The sequence below is a fragment of the Apodemus sylvaticus genome, chromosome 10 (assembly GCF_947179515.1).
Source record: "Apodemus sylvaticus chromosome 10, mApoSyl1.1, whole genome shotgun sequence".
NCBI lineage: Eukaryota > Metazoa > Chordata > Mammalia > Rodentia > Muridae > Apodemus > Apodemus sylvaticus.
Genome location: NC_067481.1, coordinates 19136602 through 19158823, shown reverse-complemented (window position 1 = coordinate 19158823; position 22222 = coordinate 19136602). Strand labels below are relative to the sequence as shown.

Here is a 22222-nt window from a genome sequence, read left to right as displayed (position 1 = left end):
GGGTGTGTTGGTGTGAGGAGGAAAAGCACACCAGCAAGGAAGGAAAGCACACCAGGGGGAAAACCACAACACCAGATCGTGGTCATTCACGGAAGGGTCCAGACATGCCCCGGTGCATTCAGGGTGCTATGAATCATGGGAGTTCAAATGCTAAAATTCATACATCTTATTGAAGGGGGAGGACAGGAACTTGAAGAAACCAAACTGAGGTTGATCAAGTGACCAAAATACAGTTATGACTTTCACATACTCAATGAGCTGGCTTTTTTAGTGACTGTGCCCCTTTGGGACTGGTGGCGATGCTGCCACACCTGCAGGCACAGAGAGTGCTGTTGGCCTCTGTTCTTGGCACACCTGGCCTCTGGTGGCCCAAGAGGCACAGACTCAAGACCAGGTGGTGGGGTTTGAGCCTGGTATTGGTTGCAGTTGTTATTACTGTCTCCTCTAGCTGTCGTTTTATATCCAAGTAACTTCACTTCAAAAAGTATCATAGTCTCACTGGCCCGACTAGGATGTGTGGTGATCTGGGAAAGGGTCATCGCAAACAAACATCTTTCATTACTTAGTATGAATTTTTATTGTAGGAAACACCTCACTTTTAAAGCATGTGGTGGGGCAGAAGTCTGTTGGCAGAGGGAACTCCCTGCCCTCTAGGAGCGGCTCGCAAGCGCTCCGTGCGCAGCTGTGGGCAAGGGTGCCATCAGACGCCCCTCCGACCACTTTGGAAAAGAGGATCTTCTCTTCTGTCCCAGCAAAACATGGAACATAAGTTTCAAATGTATCAAAGTTAAGGGGTCAGACTACAAAGAACTAAGAAAAAGTGTGAATAGCTAACAAAAGAGCTATTTTTTTTTCCTCTATGGGACTAGAATTACACATGAATCAATTGTCAAAGCTCTTTCTAAAAAAAAAAAAAAAAAAAAAAAAAAAAAAAATGGAACTGGCTGGAGCTCGCTGGAGTCAGTACCTGCAGGTCTTCGCCCATTAACTATATTTAACGTGTGTGAGGAGCGACTTGCTGACTTGCCTGCAGCTATGGAATTAAAAGTCAAGAGAAAAGGGAGGAAAGAAGGAACCCAGATAAATGACTTCATTCCCCCAGGTGACATCCAGTCAGAGCAGATCCTTAACACCGAGCAAGTTTTAACAAACTCGGGATGGCGAGCTGAGTGAGCATGGCTTCCTTCTGCTGAACCACATGCCTCTCCACTCGGGCTCTGCCCCTGCTCCCGAGGCAGATCTAAGAGAAGTCACTCAGCTGCTCGGAATCCATTTGACATGAAGGGGTTCAAACTCCAGGCCTATGAAGTGTCAGTCGCTCAAGATTAGGCCGAGCACCCCACTCTCACTTTCTACCTCACACACGTAAGAAGTATTAACTTGATCACTGTGCTGCGGGCATCAAAGGAAGAGGAGGCAGGGGGTGGGGAGGAAAACTCGCATAGTTTCTTCTATGCAATTATTTTAAAAGATTGCACCGAGACTGGAAAGAGAAGGGCAGAGCTGACTTCTGACAGATTTATCTTTTTTTGGGGACAGAGCCAATACACCTGTATGGATGCCTTTCCCGGGAGTAGGCCTGAGCAGGGGACTCATCTATGACAATAATTTACTACTCATAATGGAAAAGATATAAATTGACTTAAAAAACATTTGCTAGAAGCTCAGGAAACTTTTGGTTTCTGAAAAACCACAGAACTTTAATTTTAAGTTGAGTTTATCAGAGACTTAAGATGAGTCTCTCCATATTTCTTATTTATTGACCTAAGAGCTTCCTTCAGATGTGAAGCTGGGAAAGCCAAGGTGAGCAGGTGGGCAGGGCTCTGCGGTGACACTCCTCCTCAGGTCTGGGGATAGCTCACTCCTCACTCAGTCACTTCTTCTCCTTTCATTGGATCGAGTGAAATTTACTGAGCTCTCTAATGTGTGCTGAGCTGGGCCGGGGCTGAGCCGGTCCAGGGGCCATCGACAGCAGGACAGACAAACAGGCCAGGGGTTTAAACACATGGGACTTAGCCTAGACAAGCATGTTATAGACACGTGTATGCACACGCTCGGGCACACAGGGGCAAGGCGTTCCAGAAGGAAAGAGGGAGTTGCAGTCAATATGAGAAAAGTCCCAAAATTAGTCTCATCTGCCTGTGCCTAGCAGCAGGCTCGGAGTCAGTCAGTCTGAGATTTCTAGGGAACCGGGCATGGTGGTTTGAGCCTTTAATTCTAGCACTTGGGAGGCAGAGGCAGAGGCAGGATGATCTCTGAGTCTGAGGTTAGCCTGGTCTGTATAAAGAGCTCCAGTACAGCCAGGGCCACACAGAGAAACCCGTCTGGAAAAACTAAAATAAAAATGTGTGGCAGTTCGGTGAGGGGAAGCGCACAGAGCCACATCTGATTTGCCCACGTCATGGTGCCCACCCTTCCACATCTCCAGACCTCTGACCCATCTGTGCTGTCACATGCTGACTCCTGGCAAATAGCGCCTCGAGGGTGAGATCAGGGCTGATTCACTGACAGCTTCTGGACATGGCCCCTGTGGTTTTACATTTTGAAGCCCTTTCTGATTTTGAGACTAATGACTCTCTACATTAGGATTAAAAGTCATGCTCTGCTCTTCTCATCCATTTCTGAAAAAAAAAAAAGAGGAGAACACGGGTGCTCCCGAGCCCTGGTAGAAGAGAAAGCAGGCTCTCCTGGTGTGCCACAGCCATTCCTGTGACTCATGCAGAGAAGGGATCGCCTTACCTGCAGGGACATCTCAATCAACATTAGTAACTTCTTGATTCCTATCCAGACTTTCTGCCCTTTGACTTGCTGAGCAATTGTGGTGCGTTCCTTATCTTTGAAGTTGCCCAAAAGCTATAAAAGCAATAAACAACAATTAGACATTTTTACAGTGTGCACACCAACATTCAACCTTAAGTGAACAGTGGAAGGAGCTCTCCTCACTGGGATGAATTAACCCACCTAGTCCTGCATGACCATAAAAGGCAAGGTCTTATTCTGGAGCCCAGGCTAGCCTCAAACGCATGGTAATCCTCCTGCCTTAGCCTCCCTGGTGCTGAGACTACCTTGTCTAGAAGAGATAAATCTTATGATGTTTTTCTAGGGACCACCACTAAACTGAGAGACATGGTTGCTGGGGAAACAGCTTCAATCTATGATAAATACAAGTTAAACGTGTTAGCATTCTTTCCTAGGCACAATTTGTATGTGTCAAAGTAGGCTGACCTTTGCTCTTTCCCATCCTAGCTACAACAGGATGTTCAAACAGGTGACCCAGACTTCTCATACTGTTGGCTCCTGTTCTGTAGGGAGCACGGCAACTCTGAAGTTGTGGGGCCTTTAGGCAGCCTCTCTGACTCGACCACACCGAATAACTTACATCACCTTTTCCATTAGATCCCATCTAGTCCCCTGTGCACATTAATATTAATCAAGACTCACTCAAAGACTCACTTTTTAAAATTAAAGGATTTATCATCTTCAAAAAAAAAAAAAAAACAACTAAGGAAACATTTCTAACTTATAAAGTTGTGAGGTTTGGGTAGCTTTCTGTTCTTTTTTCTTTTTGGTAGTTCCAAAGGCTTTAATCATTGTTCTAGTTTATTAAATGCAAAGACATGTGCTGCCAGCCAGCCATTGTGAAGAAACAGTGCTTATGCCCACGCTGTGTGGATCCCAGAGAGCCCCCTGCCGAGTCATCCAGGAGCACCAATGCATGCTGGGAAGAGAGTGAGCGGCCCCTGCAGTAGGTGTGCTGCCCACACCAGGAACAAGCAGTTTATCTGCTCTTCTTCTCCTTCCAGCTTCTGAGGCACTTTGGAGGACATCGTGGGATCCCATCCTCTAGCTAACTGTGTGGCTGGCCCTTTCTGAGACGTCTTAGGTCTCGACTCCTCTCTGATACACAGTTTCAAGTTTCTGAGGTATCCTAGGTCTCTACTCCTCTCTGATACACAGTTTCGAGTTTCTGAGACATAGACTCCTCTCTGATACACAGTTTTGAGTTTCTGAGGTAATGTAGGTCTCTACTCCTCTTGATACACAGTTTCAAGCAGTGACTCATCCTTACCTCCAGAGCTTCCAGCAGCTGCTCTCCTGTGGCAATGTTGGGCACGTGGATGGTGGTGCTGAAGGCGTTAAGCATCTCCATTTCCTGTAGGACATCTTTGCGGCTGGTGGTCCCGATGATGAGGAGCTTGCGGCCCTGGTTATTGAAACAGATGAGTTATAGCACACAGAAATCACTAACAAGGAGACCAGAGGAGGCTTGACCAAAACCAGCAGAGGCCACTTATTTGTGTATGGTAATAAGCTGGCAAAATACACAAAACCCAGGAGGTTCCAAATTAAACTCTAAACAAGGCACAGATGATGTAACAGAAGCAGCAACAATGAAGCCGGACTTTCTCCCCTTCCCAGCCAACAAGGGACCAGAAGATCTGGAACACCAAACCCAAGCCAGAGACACCGAAATGCATGCTACAGTTCTATCCTGTGATGGAAAGTAGGTCGCTGTTTGTTTCAGACAGGGTCTCAGTCATGCAGCTGTGGCTGGCCTTGAACTTACTATACAGATTAGCTGGCCACGAACTTACAGGAATCTGCTTGCCTCTGCCAGACTGGTCTTCATAATGAATTCCAGGATAGCCAGGGCTTCACAGTGAGACCCTGTGTCTTAAACATCCCCCGTCCCTGCTCCCCCCACCCCCAACCCTCTAAACCCTTCAGCTTGGGCTTTAGACACATCATATCACTAATTATCAGCCAAGTGAGGGAGCCTTCCTCAGTCTCTCACTGGTTTTGTCTATTGTGTGCCAAGGACAACAATGCACCGTTTCAATGTGGAAGTAGGGCTGCGGCTCACTAGCAGAGCACTTGCCTAGCATGCGTAGAGCCTGGGTTCAACTTTTAGCATATGCACATGTGCACACATAGCCCCCCAACACACACAGAAGCAGAATCCCTCTTGATACTAAGAGCTCCTTGTTTTTTTTTTGAAGATTTATTATTTATATGAGTACACTGTCTTCAGATCTGTCTTCAGTCAGATCTCATTACAGATGGTTGTGAGTCACCATGTGGTTGCTGGGAGTTGAACTCAGGACCTTCAGAAGAGCAGTCAGTGCTCTTAACCTCTGAGCCATCTCTCCAGCCCCTGTTTTTGTTTTTTTTTTAAAGATGTATTTATTATATATAAGTACACTGTAGCTGTCTTCAGACACTCTAGAAGAGTGCATCAGATCTTGTTATGGATGGGTGTGAGTCACCATGTGGTTGCTGGGATTTGAACTCAGGACCTTCAGAAGAGCAGTTGGTGCTCTTAACCACTGAGCCATCTCTCCAGCCCAAGCTCCATGGTTTTACAGATGAATGTGCAAAGATTCCAGGGTAGAAATTCATTTGTTTTACATATATATGGCTAATCATTATTGCTATTCAATAAATCCACTAGAAAAAAATTAACCAAAAAAATCAAATGCTTATCAACAGACTTTTGCCAAGCTCCTGAATGACTTAGGAATGACCTTGACTAGAAGTAGGAAAATAAAGGCGACATCAACAAACTCAAAGACTGTGCTGCACACTACACCCAGGGGAGGCGCCTGGCAGAGGGAACCGCAGCCTCTGTGGAGAGACCCACAGGCCACACCTTTCTTTTCTTGTCTGTCTTTATTCCTTCCTTCCTTTCTTTTTTCTTTTTGTCTTTTTGAGACAGAGTTTCTCTGTGTAGACCAGACTGGCCTCAAACTCAGTGATCTACCTGCATCTTCTTCCCGAGTGCTGGACTAAAGGTGTGCACCATCACTGCCTGACTATATAGGCCAAGTCTTATGAAATGAGTAAGCTGGTTTGGAAGATGCAGAGGGTTCTAAGTCAGAGGGAGCTTAAGTCCAAAGGCAAAAATAAAAAAGCTGGGTGCTGAGGTAATCACACACACACACACACACACACACACACACACACACACACAGTATTTCTACTATAACAAAAAAGGCTTTTATACTAAAAACATTTTATACTAAAAAACAAAACAAAACAATAATTCTAATGCTAACTTTGGAACAGGTCTCTGGAGCTAACAGACAGAAACACTGTGGCAGTTTTTATTCCAACCGTACTGTGTTGACAGTGTCTGGCTACTTGCTAAGGCTGGCCCTCATCCCTGAGCTCGGTGATGCTCCTGTCTTGGTCTTCTGGCTCATCACAACTTAGGAAAGTATGCTGCTTCTCCTCCCCGTTGGGTTCTGAGCATTCTCACCTCTCTCTTTCCAGAAGGAAACGGTGGCCTCCCTGAAGGAGCAGCTCTGCAGAAGCTCCTTGCTCACTCCAGAAAGTGGGAGTTTCCATCCACCGCCATCTTCCTCAGGGAACTTTCTCCTACAGTGACTTCCATGTCTTCAGAGTGTTGAAAGATGGGGAAGTGTGGGGTAACTTATAATGGAGATGCTAATTTATGTTGTGCCTGTCTTCTTGTTTAACAAGACTGCAAACACTGTGGTGAGGTCACGACCCAGGCCAGTGCAGGCCTTGACTTGTAAAGTATCATCTTTAAGAAAACACTGAAAAACATTACCAAATAATTAAATTGTGCTGGGTTGTTTTATGTATTAATTAGTGGTAATGTGCAACTGGAAATGTTCTTGTGGAAAAACAGTGGGGGATGTACTAATGTCGGGGACCACACCGGGTCACATTTGGAGGGTAGGGACTGCCAGTGGCATGTGACAGGAGAGCAGCTTTAGAGGTTCCACCCAAAGGGGATCTCTATCTTGCTAATGTGTGGCTACTGGTTTAAAGTCCACAGAGCCCAAACATACCCCATGGAAGAAAGAGAGAATGAAAAGTAACAATAACCTATTTAGGGGGCAGGGAGTCGCTCCCTAGCTCCCTCGGCATACTCGACAGAGATTTGCTGGCCCCGATGAGACACAAAAAGGCTGAAAAAAAATGACTATTTGCCAATCGGATTACGATGAACATTGTTCCAAGGTTAAATAAGTATTAGTTAACCAAGTCTTAGCACTCTAAGGAGCAACTCAGGTGAAAACATTACCATGAAAAAAGGCAGGGCTCGGTCAGGTGCTGATCCTTCAGAAACCCACTTCTTTACAGGATGAAGAATGAGCCAAGCGCGGAGCATCATCTAAAGCCTTTTGCCACACAAAGGGCTAACCAGATAATCCACACCCTTTCAGAGCTCTGCCATTGATTGGCCCCAATCAACTGATTTGTAACAAAAGTTCATGCGGAATAAAGCTTTTTTTTCTTTTTCTAAATAAAAAAAAATGCCACTAATATAATATCTGCAGTGAAATGGAAGGGCTGGCTTCACCCCCAACAACAGGGAAGCCAGCTATGCGGGAGAGAAAGGCCTTTCTTACCATTCAATGCAGCAAATGGAACACACCCTCGGTAAGAAGAATTAACGGGGAACAATCGGAAACCCCGGGATGGATTAAGAAGTGAGTTTGAAAGCGAGGTTCAGAACTGCCATGTGTGCTGGGCCTTACTCTGTTTTCTGACAATTACGATCTGACATTTTTGTAAAAGACTGAAAAGAAGAGTGGGAATATTAGGAATTTTGTAAACCCAGTGAGTAAAAGATGAAATTAACATTTGCTAATTGGAACATAAACAAGAATACGTGGATGGTGATATTTAGTCTGCACCTTCAGAGTGATTTTGATTTAGTTGGGAAACTGGCTGGTCAGCACTTGGGGGCCACTACCAAGTCACATACCAGCAGACACCAAGTGGCAATGGCTGTGGAGACCCTGAAGCACACGGAGCGTCTCTGATTGGGGTGAGGTGCAAGGCCAGGGACGGAGGCACTGTGGCAGGACAGCAACCCATGCGCTTGGCGGAAACAGCAATGCCACAACACCAGGTCTCTCTGGGGAGACGAGGGCAGCCAACAAAAAAGGCTCAGAATGCTAACAGAAGGAAGGAGATTTAATATAAAAAGCATCTGGAGAAACCAAAAGGGGGTCTTAAGGAGAAAGGGCTGTGGTAGAGAGAAACAATCCTGGGATGTGCCCAAAAGATGCTCTCCTCTTTGGCCTGGGACACACCAGTCACAGGGACGCCATGCTAGTTCTGGTAAACCTCCCCAAGAAGGGTCCTGCACCCACTGAGCCCACAGCTTACACATAATGGCATGCTTCTAAAGTCAGCCTGGCTGGGGCCAGGGGAGGGGAGCTGTGGAGGTCTTCTGAAGGCTGGGGAGGTTGTGTAGGAGAAAAGGGACAAGTACCATCATTCACAGCTGTGTGAATGCAGGCATGGGGGTAGATTACCTCAGTGCCAGATTCCTGCTCAATCAGAGGGGGAAAATCCTACCTATGTGTGAGACCGAGCACAAGATTAAGAATCCTGGGGAGGGTGCTCTACGACATCATGACATCACTGTCACCACAGACAGAACAGAGAGGAAGCAAGAGCATGCAAGGGTGCTTCTGAGGGAGCATGGGAGGTCAGGGCTCGCGTTAGGTCAGAGGAGACAGCGGTAGGACACAAGGGTCTTTTCTAACACCTGGGACCCCAGCAGTGATTTGGGATAAACATACTCCCAGGCACCAGGCTTGCTTTGCATAGGTAGGACAGGGTCCCAACACTCAGCCTGGGGTGCCAATGAGGCTCAGGCCGCAGGCCCTCTGGGGAAGAGTCACTGCAGTGGGGTGGGGCTCTGTGAGCCAGTAACTTGTGAGGGAGAGGACTCAGCAAGAAGCTTTCCCTACAGAGTGCTTTTCGCCTCTGACTTTTTCGGGTTTCTTTCTTGGGAAGGGAACAATTCTCATTTTTTAATTAGCTTGTATTATTCGCTACTGAGACCTTAAGAACAATTCTGCCTGCCCCTAGGGCCTCCTCCATTGCGCCACCTTACAGATAGATCCGGGCACTCTGCGCTCATGTGCCCGGTCTCTGGAGCACTTGGGCCCAGCTGCCTGGCGTCCGCAGGTGCACCTGCGGTCCATCTCCTCTCTCCTGTCAGTATGGCCTCCCTTGCCTGAATGTCAGCTTTCCTATCGCTTACTTGCCCTCCTTTGGCCCTCCATCAGATCACCCTTTGTATATCTACTTGACTCGCTCCCCGTGTTTGCTTTTTATCGCATGTCTCATGGATCTTTTGTGAGGCAGGGCTGAGGTTTGTTTGGTGTTACTGAACTATCCAGGGCTGGCCGAGAGGGGGAGGGGGCCGTGCAGGGGGCAGTTAATAAATATATGTTGAATGAATGAATGATCCCAGTCCAGGTTTCAAGGTTTCAACACATCACTCTGTTGTAGCCATCTCTCTTTTGGCCCTGGAAACATGTACATTACAGCAAATGTTTAACAGGAAACTACCTTTTCAGAGTCCACAGCCCTGAGCCCTAAGTGTTGAATGCTATGATACACTGTTACAATGAGAACACTATAGAACGGAGGACACTTTAAACTACAATTTAATTGATGCCAAGGCTGTCACAACTTTCTTTGTAGCTGATCGATCCTTACCTACTGACTGTTTGCTACAGGTTTCTCTGGCAAAGGAAAGGGGTTTATGGGAAGCCGGGAACTCAAGTTGGCGAGACAAGAAGTATTACTGCCTTGTGCAACTCTTGCTGAGGTGGTGGCTCAGTGAGCTTGCTCACAAGGGAGAAACCCAGCTTTAAGACCCAGCGAATACCAACCAACCAAACCAGGAGTCAGGACAACAGCAGTGATGGCTGCTCAGGCGGATCCTGGCTCAAAGGTCTGCAGCTGCCATGGCCCCTTCCCTTTTAGCTCTTCCTCCCCCCCTCCTTCTCCTTTAGTTAAATGCTGAAGTTGAATACCAAAGGAAGGATGTTTCGAATAAATCATGCAGTAACTAAGCAGACAACTACACTTAAATTCTCCATTAGACTTTACCCTGGAGCAAATTCTTTGCCTGGCCCTCTGCAGCCGGCCTGGTGCTGCTGTACAGCAGAGCAGAGCAGAGGACAAAAGGGAGGGAGGCACTGTGGCTGACTTGTGGAGTGGGAACCAGAGCCCGGATGCTAGGGGCTCTCAAGTGGGCAAGAGCAGACTACTCCTCCGTGATACTCAAGAATCTGTCCAAGCAATGCCCAAGACCCCAGCTCACCCGACCTTATGGAGATGCTTCCTGTCTTCTTACTCCTCTTCCTTCAGTAGCTGAGGAACTGGGGAAGGTGATGGGTCTGGGCTCTTAGCTCCAGAAAGGGCTGACCAGGAAGCCCAGGCTGGCTAATTTTCCCTAACCTTGTGGAGTCTGTGGTTGACTGCTCACTTACTTGTTTTTGTGATTGGGAAATTAAACCTGGAGCCTCATAGTTAGAAGTGCCGCCATGAGCAATTTTCCTTATTTATTTATTGGTTTTTTGAGGCAGGATTTCTCTGTGTAGACCAGGCTGGCCTGGAACTCAGAGATCCTCTAGCCTCTGCCTCCCCAGTATTGAGATTAAAGGGTCATGTGCCACCAAACCTGACATCACGTGTGATTTTAAGCCCATGTCTAAAATAGCTGTCCTACTAATTACAAGTTTGGGAGATAGATCTCCTAGAAATGATGACCTCTGAACTCTTAGGAGAAAAGGATAAATAACTCAAGAAAATAAAGTTGTACTGACCATGGCTCCCTGGTTGGTATAGGCACCTCTCCCAGAGGTCGGTGAGCCAGGCTGGCCCTTGACCCAGGCTCCCAACTCAGCTTTCAGCTTTGTATTTGTAAGTTGCCCCCCCCCCCCCAACTCCTCCCACTCTGATCCCACGTCTGTTCTAACCTTATTTCCACCTCTATGGGGTTTACTCAGGGAACCCCTCTTTTCAGCTGTTGGGATTCTCATGCCAGCGTGTAGCTGTACCATGTCTGTATTTCAGAACCTTTCTCCCCCCCGCCCCCTGCACTCTGTTCTCAATTAACCACGGGACACGATTCAGTGTGTCCAGTAATAACACCTCACCTGTGCAGAGACAGCCTGCTAAACAATCTCAATTACCCAGAACTCAAGACAAGAACTAAGAAAGAAGCAAAGAGTGTCTAGGACTGAATGTGAGTATAAGGTTTAGTCAGCCTTAACAACTTGCCAGTTAGGCATAGTAGCTGAGGCCCCTAGGACTTTGAGGGGCTCAAGAAAACATTTTAATTTCTTTTACAATTAAAAGTGGTGGATTCTTAGGTTGAAGGTGGTTTGTTTAACTATGGTAACATATCCATCTTTATAGCAATAATAAAGAAAGAAGAGTCTAAATATTTATCCATGGACAAAGCTTCCCCTGCTCTAGTCACTGTGTTCTTGTTCTGCTAACACCAGAGCCTCGAGGCTCTCGCTGTGAGATGCTCCTGAGCCCCGTAGGCAGTCCTCTCCTTGGTTCTTTCAGGCAGAAGCATCAAACTAGTGAGGGACTCTTCAGAGGCTGGCAGATGACCTCACTGAAGACCTGCAGGTCGCAGTTCTCAGCAATGTCACGGAAGAACGAGGCACAGAGCACTTAACTCTCAGGGCATGTGGGTCTCCCTAGTGACTGCCACGTGCAGTCTGCATATGCCAATGTGCTTCGCTGAGCACACCCACACATTGGGTGGCAATGACAATCCTTTTTGTCACCAGTGTTATCCACAGTGGTTAGGGTTTTTTTACCTCAGATACCAAAGATACATGCAGCAAACATGTCCTCTTAAAATCTTGTTTTAAAACCTTGAAAGTAGAACTTGGTTCTTGACTTTTGTTTTTGTTTATCAAAACAGGGTTTCTCTGTAGGCTGTCCTGGAACTCACTCTGTAGACTGGGCTGGTTTCGAACTTGCAGAGATCTGCCTGTCTCTGTCTCCCGAGTGCTAGGATTAAAAGTGTGGGTCACTACCACCCAGCAAGTATAACATCTGATAAGTAAGAATACACTTTGGGTGCAGGAGAGATGATGGCTCACTTGTTAAAATGGCTGCTCTTAGAGAGGACCCTGGTTCAACTCCCAGCACCCACAGCGATCTGATCTGTAACTCCAGTCCCAGGGATCCATTGCTTTCTTCTGGACTCTGAGGACACCAGAAATACACAAGAGCAAACCACCCATACACAGAAAAGAAATATGCTTGGGTCAGAAAAAAAAAAAATGAAGCCCTTGCTTTCTTATGATTTCTGTTCTTGTCCCCAGTAAAACTGAATAGGTCACGTGAAATCTAAGATGGTTTACTGAATCCAAAAATATCCTCACAGTCTCACAAATCTTTGTATGAAAGGCTACGATGCCCTGCTAACTTGGGCACAGGTACATCCTTGTCACTGGATAGTGACAGCCTCGGTGTGAACCAGAAAACCAGCAGCAGGGACAACAGCAGCAGACTCCTGAGTACAGAGACTGGAAAAGACAGGCAGCAAGGTCTGTGCAAACCCAGCCTCACTTGTCCCCGCTCTCCAGGCTAGTACCCTGTGTGAAGAAGCAAGCACCTTCTTCTTCCTCAGGTTTGGGGCTGCCATGGAATTCCCCAGGATAAATCTGCATGTCCCATACATGGGATTCTAGGACAATGAGAATTTGTTTGGTATCTAAAAAAAAAAAAAAAAAAAAAATCAAATTGAAGGATGCATCCTGGCAGCCACCCGAGGGCAGCCTCAGCCCCACGCCAGGCTAGCCAGTGGGCTCCACGTGCATTACACGGTGTGCACCTCACCCACTAACCCCACAATTGAGTGGAGTATCACATGCACCCTCACTTTCTATACTGCAGAATGAATAGTTATTACCTGTGCACTCTAACAAAGTGGGTATTCCTTAAGGTAGTATTTCAAACCTGTATGTCTAAAGAAATGTTACAGATGGGGGAAAAAAAACCCCAAACCTCACCATGTTCATGAGTCACTTATCTTAGTCACCTTTAGCTATGTGGGTGTCAACTGTCAGCCCTTCAGATGGGAGGCACAGCACTGAAGGACGGCAAGGTCAGCTATGAGAGTTGAGGGCCCTCGGGCCACCACAGAGAGCCTTACAGACATTACAACAGTCATTTGAAAGGAAAGCGGGGCCAGGAATCCATATCGCCACACACTCCAACGGGCCGGACAGACACAAGTGCTGTGGAAGTCCACCCTGAACTTCGAAGGAGCCTATCTCAACAAAGTAACAAGATAAAACAAAACAAAGAAGAAGGCTGCTGGCTAAAAATGAAAAGAGCTATATATAAACTTTAAAATTCTATTATTCATAAGCCAGGCAGGTAGCATACGCCTTTAATCCCAGCACCAGGGAGCAGGGTCAGGTGGATCTCTGAGTTCAACGCCATCCTGGTCTGCAGATCGAGTTCAAGGACAGCCAGGGCTACAGAGAAACCCTATTTCAAAAAACTGAAAAAACAAAAACAAAAACAAAAAAACAAAAAACAAACAAACAAAAAGAAACCAAGGTAGGAAAAGCTCTAGACAATGTTACCATCAGGGAGGGTGGCTATGCTTAAGATGAAACGGCAGAATCTCTGTTACTGTATGATATTGCTCTTTTGGTGTTTTATAGTGGACACTATCTCACAGAATAATGCTTGTCTGAAAATTTAGGGGATACTGAGCCCAATCTTGCTTGTTTGCTCTAGTATGTGTGTGAACGCAGAAAATTTGGAGGCCAGTTGACAGAAAGGCAATTATGACAGGCAGTGTGGGGTGCACTCTGCCACGTCTGATTTATTTATTTATTTTGGGTCTTGCTCTACTTGCCTCTCCCGCCCGAGAGTGTGCCATTAGACATAAAAGCCCGTTTTCTCTCCTCTCATTTTCCTGTGTGTGTGTGTGTGTGTGTGTGTGTGTGTGTAATATGGCAGCCTAGATAACACCCAGTGAGAACTCTCTATCCTCCCCAGTGTGACCAGGAGAGCTGTCAGTGTGCGGTTTACAAACACTGTGACTTAAAACCTCAGGTTCCAGGTCTATTTACATTCCAATAAACACCAGGAATCCGATGGACTGCCCTAGACCTTTTATGCGTATAGTTGGCTCTTACCCAGTGGCCCAGGATGCTTGGAGATCTGGGTCCTGGTTTTAGGCATAGGGATGTATGAGAGAAAATGATTTGCCGCTCAATTGTGTTAGGAGCTAGAAGAAAGGTCACAGCCTCCAGGGGCCTCAAGGAAAGGCAAGAGGTGGGTCTGGGCGAATGCAGGTGGGTCTGGGCAAATGCAGCCAGCAGTGTCCGCAGCCCTCGGTGGTCAGAAGCCAACCCCACCCCGACCCCTGCCTTACCGAGTTCTGAAATTCTTGTCTCTACTTCAGTCTTTATAAGGAACATCTCTAACACCCGACAGGTACATTTGTCTCAGGGCTTAGCCGCAGATCTTACCGAGCGTGGACCGAGGTTGGACGCATGCGCATTCCCTTCTGAGTACTGCATGGGAGGGACACCGGTGGAACCCTGAGCTTGCTCTCTGTGCGCACTCCCTCTACAAGGCAGCTGTGCTCCCCAGCTGCCTATCGCACAGCTGCAAAGGTCCAGAGGCTGGGGCCTGCTTTGCGTTAGCATCTTATATAGTTACAGCTCACACATCTATAGAGGCCTTCACTACGTAATATCTTAGTTGACTCTCAACAGGATAGGAAAAGAAGAGGAATTCTTTCTACTTTTATAGATGAAGAAATACGCACAGAGGAACTAACATGATAGTTTAAAGCAATAATGCCAGAAGGCGTCTGAGCCAAGACTTGAATTTAGGATTTATGACCCTGACACCGACACAAAGATAGGGTTCCACAGAGAAGGTACTCCTAGGAGGTGAATGTGGCTAGGTGAGGTACACAACAGCTCCAGAACGGGTGTCGTGTGTGTGTTTGTGTGTGTGTGTGTGTCTCACCTAGGATGGGAGAGATCAAGGCTACATTCTGGCCATGAGGTAAATTTTTCATTAACATTTCTTTGCGGATAAGAATTTACATATTCTGAGATATTGAAATAGGTTTATACCATGAATATGTGCACATGCACACTCTCATATACACATACATGCTCTCTCTCTCTTACACTTACACACACACACACACACACACACACACACACACACACACACACACACGCACGTATGCAGCCCAATACTGATCTTGGTATTAATTAATACCTACTATAGATGTATTGTTCCAAAAACAATAAAAAAAAAGAATCAAACCCTTTGAGATATTTCCTCATCAGCAGATATTTGTAACAATGTTTTATAATAGGGTTCATCAAACGTTTTACTATTTTTGATACATCTGAAACTAATCTATACTTATATATTTTATTCAATTTACATGTAGCTTTCTAAGAAAACCTACTCTTCCAAGATAAGTACATATAAAATAGTTTCATAAAACCCAGTAGCTATATAATGTCATTGACTTAACAAATGAAAAAAATTAGGTCACAGGAACTGTCAGTCATAACTCAAAAAATAAAAAATAAAAAAATAAAGTCCACAGCAGAAGTTACCCCTGTCAAGCGGTTACAATGAATGCATCTGGCAAGATGACTACACCTCTTTCCTGAAGTGGTTATACATCTTATTGAGTCATACTGTAGTCATTAGCCAGAGTTAATTTTAAACGAATAGATAGAAAGGTTCTCGTGTTTAGGCCTGTAGGGTTTGGAGTCTTCCCTTATCTGTTTGTTCACTAAAGCATCTTAACAGCCTGAAGAGTTGCCTAACATTAGAGAGACCTTCCCAGTATCACTGCTATGGCAAGACTGCGCTGAAACGTCCCGTGAGAACTATGTAAAGACAGCGCTGTCTGTGGACTGCTGCTGTTAAATAAAACCCACAGGAAACAGATGCCGATACACAGAGCTGTGGTGTCTGTCTTCTTCTTTTTTTAAATGATTTATTTATTTGTTTGTTATATGTAAGTACACTGCAGCTGTCTCAGACACCCCAGAAGAGATCATCAGATCTCATTACAGATAATTGTGAGTCACCATGTGGTTGCTAGGATTTGAACTCAGGACCTTCGGAAGAGCAGTTAGTGCTCTTAACCGCTGCGCCATCTCTCCAGCCCTCTGTTTTCTTTTATAAAGAGCATTTTATAGAAACTTCTTCTAAAGAGTTACTATAGATGACTGCCTGACTAGCCATAATTTTTCCCATTGGCCCAGGTGTGCCCTGACAATACCATCCCCCACATACCTTTTTTGAGATAGGAACTCGTCTAGTCCAGGCTGACCCTGAACAGTCTATACAGCAGAGAATAGCCTTGAACATCTGGTCTTCTTGTTTCTACCTCCCAAGGGCTAGGATTATTTATGCACACACACACACACACACACACACACACACACACACGCTCTACCACACCTAGCTTTCTTCCTTCTTCCTAAGACAAGGTTTCACAATGTAGTCCAGGCTGGCCTTAAACTTAATTCTGCCTGTTTCCTTGAAGTTAGGATTATAAAAGTATACCTGCATATCCTGCTTCCTTTCCTTCAAAACAACAACAACAACAACAGCGCATTCCTAGGAATCAGAACAATAGAGTTCCTATAATTAAACTCAGTTTAAACTTTTAACTATTAGGTCTGAGCTTTTTTTTTTTTTCTCCCCCCCCCCCCCCCCCCCCGAAACAGGGTTTCTCTGTGTAGTCCTAGCTGTCCTGGAACTCACTTTGTAGACCAGGCTGGCCTCGAACTCAGAAATCCGCCTGCCTCTGCCTCCCAAGTGCTGGGATAAAAGCTGTGTGCCACCACTGCCCGGCAGGTATGAGTTTTACTTCAATGATATTGCTATCAATTTGGATATTCTTTTTTATAGTTTCCAAAGATTATCCTATTGATATGGCACAAATGAGTTATATGTGAATTAATGTGTTGATGCCCATTAGCTGAGAAGGCAAAGCGTCCCTGGTGACTGGGCCCTGGCCAGCTTTGGGTGTCCTTGGCAACCTATTCACATGGGTGACCAGGTGCCATTTTCTATAAGCCATAATAAAGGAAGGTTGGGAGGCATGAGAAAAGATTGGTTCTCTGGGCACCACAGCCTGTTTCTCTAGTCAGATGGGACTTCCAGCAGGACTCCAAACAGTGTCAGGAACACCCAGAATTAAGAAGCCAATTAATGACTCAAATGCCCTTGGACTTGTTGGAAAAAACGGGGAAATCACGTTGTTTTACAGCCTGAAGAACTCCCTTTTGGGGGCTTGTCTTCCAAATGATAAAGCTATTGTTTTAAGTGTGGTATCAGAGACCCAAGAGGAACCTGAAACCCCTACCCGCCCCCAGACGCCTCTGCCGGCGGCAGGAGGGTGTGGGGTGCTGCTGGTGCAGGCAATTCACCTGGCCTTCCCTCTTTACTGGAGCTCTTCCCTGACATGCAGACCTCCGCTTTCATCCTTCCGATCTGGAAAAGCACATCCCCCTCAACTTCCATAAATCTGCAAACCTTGAAAAGAGCCCCAGTGTCATGGAGTAAAAGCCCGGCATTAGGATCTCACTGCAAGGAGGGCTGTCTTCAGGCCTCTCACTGCTAAGCCGGACATTTCCTAACACTGGACAAATTGTACGTCCAGCTCAGGGAGGGTGAACTGCAGTGGTCTTTTACCCTCCAAGCCAATTGTTAGCTTTTCACAGGAATCAGCAGGGAGGCACATGCAGAGCCTCTGTGTGCCGGTGAGCGCCCCATGCCTTGTGTGACTCTGCATGTAGATGAAGCCGGCTGGGAGCTTTCTGAGCGGCTGCGGCGGAGTTCTCAGAGAAGCCTTTTCTGCAGCTCGGCTCCCTGCTGGGACAGCCCCTTTCAGGCTTTCTATCCCGCCTCGATCTCTTCTCCCGCAGAACACAGGGGAAACTTGATTGAAATAAAGACCTAGGGAACATGTTTTATTTTCTCCTGCTCAATCCATTTTAGAAAAGCTTTTAATTGGTTTTAAAAAGATGCTAAACAAAATGTGATGATGTTTCTCAGTTTTCATGAACTACCGATACCACTTTTTATACTTTCAAAGGACTAATAAATCAATCATGGGTAGTAACTCTCCAGATAAATTTAAAGCAAACCCGCTGGATACCGGGTTCATTAAAAATCTATGCATTTGCTTAGAAAAAACTTTAAATTCAAAGAAAATTATCCTAGTAACTGAAATCTGCCTTGAATTTTTAGATCTACATCGAAAATCCAAGAACAAGGCATCACAAAGGGGAGGAAAGGAGGGCTTGAGACCCAGTTTTAATAAGCCAATTTACAAGAGGGGAGGGTGGGGGAGGGGAGGCGGAAAGGGAGTATCTGGGTACAAGACAACCCCCGCCCTGGGGGATTCTTTCATTGGAGCATGTGCACACATGCACACACAGTATTTCTACGAGAAAGCTGGAATGACAACAAATGGGAAATTAAGACTCCTGCGACCGCCACGACTGCTGTCTGGTAAGATGCGGTGCTCTCTAAAGAAGGCTGCCGACAGCTTCTGTCTTCCTGCCAGGAAGAACAGTTTTCTGTGACCCACACACTCTGCCTGACTCAGAGCCTCTAGTGTTAACATTAAATTGAAAAAACCCACGCGGCACTGGCTTGCCCGAGTGGATGTCACCAGCATTACTGACACTGGACCGACTTACAAAGCATTTGTTTTCATTCTCTTGAGACAACGTACAATGCATTTACAAACCGAGGTCGAGCAGAGGAGGCATATTCTTATTCTGTTAAACTTGACCCAACTAGAAATATTCCCAATACTAATGTCTTCTGCCACAAATTCCCTGATGCAGCAGGTCACCTGGCAGCTGGGGTCAGTAACCAAATTCTGACTAATGACAGGCCAGTGTTCCCTTAAAAGAGAGTCCCTGCCAGTCCCTGTCACTAAGGCAACCAGGTTTCTTACTTCTTACATACGTCTTTACTTCTTAGAGAAATCTATTTCACAGACCTTTTTAATGATCCGGTTGCTGGGTGTAAGAGCGCTCGCTCCCAAGCTGGGATTTCTCCACCTACCCTGGTGGCTTGCCCTTTACTTTAACCCCTATATAATTCTTCTTTCATCGTGTACATAGCTTAAAAATGTCACCATTTTATTGGATATAATTTGCAAAGCACACAATTCAATAACTTAAAGTGTGTAAATCAAGTTTTCCGTCCGTTCACAGATGCAGGCACCTGTCACGACGCTTATCTTAGGATATTTTCATCTCTTCAAGGAGAACCCCATGCTCATTAGCAGTCACCTCTAATTCCCCCAATCCAGCCCCCTCCCACCCCCAGTCCCTGGCAACCACTGATCTATCTCTGCACTTTCTATCTCTTCAGAATGGCCAACTATAGGCATTTCATAGAAATAGGGGCTGGAGAGGCGGCTCGGTCGCTTAGGTCCCTGGTTGCCCCTGATGGGGACCCAAATTTGATTCCCAGCATCCACATGGTGGCTTCAACCATCTCTAACTCCAATTCTAAGAGAAATCTGCTCTCTTCCTTCTGGTCTCCATGGGCACCAATCACAAATGTAGTACACAGACATACGTGCATTCAAAGCACCCATACATATAAGGTATAATAAATAGATGGGGGAAGGGAGGGAGGGAGGGAATCAGTATGTGGTCTTTTGTGATTGTCTTTTCTTACTAAGCACATTTTCAAGGTCCGTTTATGTCAAAGCATGCTCTGAGTGCATTTTTCATTGCTGAATAATATTCCACGTCGTGACTATAGTAGATTTCATTCTACTTAGATTCATACTGGTTTCCTTTTAGGTTTCTCTGAATAATCTTGCTGTGAACAGGCAAGTTCCCGTACAGGTGTGTGTTCTCATTTGTCTTACTTGTGTTCCGGCAGTGAACTGACTGATGGCGCCCCTCACTTCGAGCTGACCCCTTGAGGAACTGCTACACTTTCCCAAAGGCAACAGATCTTAAACATTTTTTTTTTATTAACAGTTCGTATGGTTTCCAAATTTTCTAACTCCTCACTAACTTATTTTGACCTAGCTTTTGGATCATAGTCATCTGTAATCCAAAATATAAAGAATTTCACTGTGTTGGTCTTGATTTACAGTCCCTGATGAACAATAGTATAAATGACTTACTCATGTGTTAAGTAGTCATTTGAATTTCACATAGTTTTTTTTTTTAAAATGAAGGTGAGTGAGTGTGTGTGTGTGTGTGGTGTGTATGTACGATGGGGTGTGAGGTCAAAGGACACCTTTCTGTAATTGGGTTTCTCCTTTGACCTGCCGTGGATTTCTGGGGCCTGACCTCAGACTTGCACAGTCGCACCTCAATCTGCTGAGCCATTTTGCTGGCTCCTAAACTTCTTTTTTGTTGTTGTTGTTTTTGTTTTGAGAAGGTTTCTCTGTGTACAGTCCTGGCTGCTCCTGGAACTCGCTCTGAGACACGGCTGGCCTTGAATTCAGAGATTTGCCTGCCTCTGCCTCCTGGGTACTGGGATTAAAGGTATGTGACATCATCTTTAAAAATGTTTTCCACGGATCATATCTTGTTTTATAACATAGGCCATCAATGCAAGAAGATGCATACACCGATACATGTATGTGTTCAATGTGTTTGTGGAATAAACTAGGAAGAACACAAGCGTGCGTGCATGTGTGTGAGAGATTTAGGAGCATAAGATAGTTTTCCTTCCCTTAAGAGTCTTACAAATATTTTAAGAAACAGAAACAGCTATTCTTTAGTCTTTAATCAAAATGCAGCAAGAAGGCTGGGGGTAAAGGTGCTTCTAAGGAAGGCTAATGGTACACATTCAATCCCTGAAACCCATTTAAAGGTGAATGGGAAGAACTAAGCCCTAAAGGTTGTCCTCTGGCCTCCTCCACAGGGGCCTATGGCATGTGCCCCAATTATATGTACAATGAAATGATAATTAAAACATTTAGAACCATACCACCTGTTGTTATTTTCTACTTATGTCATTTTGGATATGAAAAGCTTTCCAGGAAGACATGGATAGCAGGTGACCAGTTAAAGGAGAAATTTTAAAATAATATTAGAAAGCTGTTAATTTTTCTCCTAAATTATTTTTAAACAAAAGGCTGAATATTATAATAAAAATACTTAAATGCCTAAAAACACGCTATTCTAAAACTTTTAAATATGCTAGCTCCATAAAGAGTATGAACATGCAGAAGTTAAGTATTTTGTTTTTGCATCTATTCAAAAACAGGATGAATCTAGAGAAGGCAGAAAGCACTCACTTCTCCTGACTTCAGTCTTAGCATAGGGAGAGCCCCATAGGCTAAGACAGGAGATTCATTCAAGTCCAGGAATTTGAGGGAGTCTAGGCAACAGTAAGAAACTATTGATTAGTGGTAGAGAACCTGCCTAGCATGCAGGAAGCCCTGGGTTTGATCCTCAGCACAGGAAAAAAAAATCCTTTCATATTGCGTGTAATGAAAAATCTCGAGGCTGTTATGTATCTTTTATGACTTTAGAAAATTTTAAGAAGTACTAAAAACCTAGAAAATCAAGACCAGACTTCAGTGTAAAATATGCATGTGTATTTTCGACTGCTAAATTACAATATTAGAGTCACAAACTAATTTAATTATTTCTTTCCCTGCATATTGCACATGAGACTTCCATACAGACACTGAGATGTTTTAAAAGGATTGCTCACTCGCTTCCTGTCTCCCTTTGATTGGCAGCATCCTACCATGGAGAGTCAACCTAGAGAATCTGTCTTGTGGCGCAGTCAAGCTTGCTCTGGAGACCTCATCATAAGGAAGGCCTGACCCTCAAGGATGCTTCTGCATCTGTTTACACACCAGAATCACCGCCTCCGCCTCCTGCAGCTACCTCGGTAAACACTGAAGTAAGTGAACAGAGATGCTAGCTCTGTTCCTTAAGGGCAGTCAGTTGACTGGGGAAACAACATCAGGTCAGCCTCGCAAGCTGAAAACCAGGCCGGCAAAGCCGCGGGCTTCGCACATTCACTTGCAGTCATCAGATTCAAGTTTTCTTTAGGGAAACTATGGACGGGTGGTAAGAGACACAAACAGGAAGAACACCTCTCATCCTCTACATCTGCATCACAATCCCCCTCTGGAGCTGATGATTTAAGATGCTGGGGAATCCACAGAACAAGATCTGATACTCACTGAAACTGTCAGATCTTGATATTTTCAGAAAAGGAAAAGGAAAGAAAAATATCTGTTAAAGAAACAATTTATAGGCTGAAGAGATGGCCCCAGGTTCAATTTCCCAGCACCGATATGGTACCTTGGTAACGGGATCTGACACCCTCACACAGATATACACGCAGGCAAAACACCAATGCACATAAAATAGATACTTTTTTATCT

At 45.3% G+C, this 22222-nt stretch overlaps 1 protein-coding gene across 1 annotated transcript in view; it reads right to left on the bottom strand.

Annotated features, from left to right (window-relative positions):
* The window catches only part of Nsf (N-ethylmaleimide sensitive factor, vesicle fusing ATPase), a 133462-nt gene that overhangs the window by 2064 nt on the left and 109176 nt on the right, over nt 1–22222 (bottom strand). The window contains exons 18-19 of the mRNA XM_052194373.1: nt 4070–4204; nt 2740–2853 (exon numbers count right to left, since the gene is read on the bottom strand). Coding sequence (XP_052050333.1) covers nt 2740–2853; nt 4070–4204 — 249 coding nt within the window. The remainder of the gene's footprint in view (nt 1–2739; nt 2854–4069; nt 4205–22222) is intronic.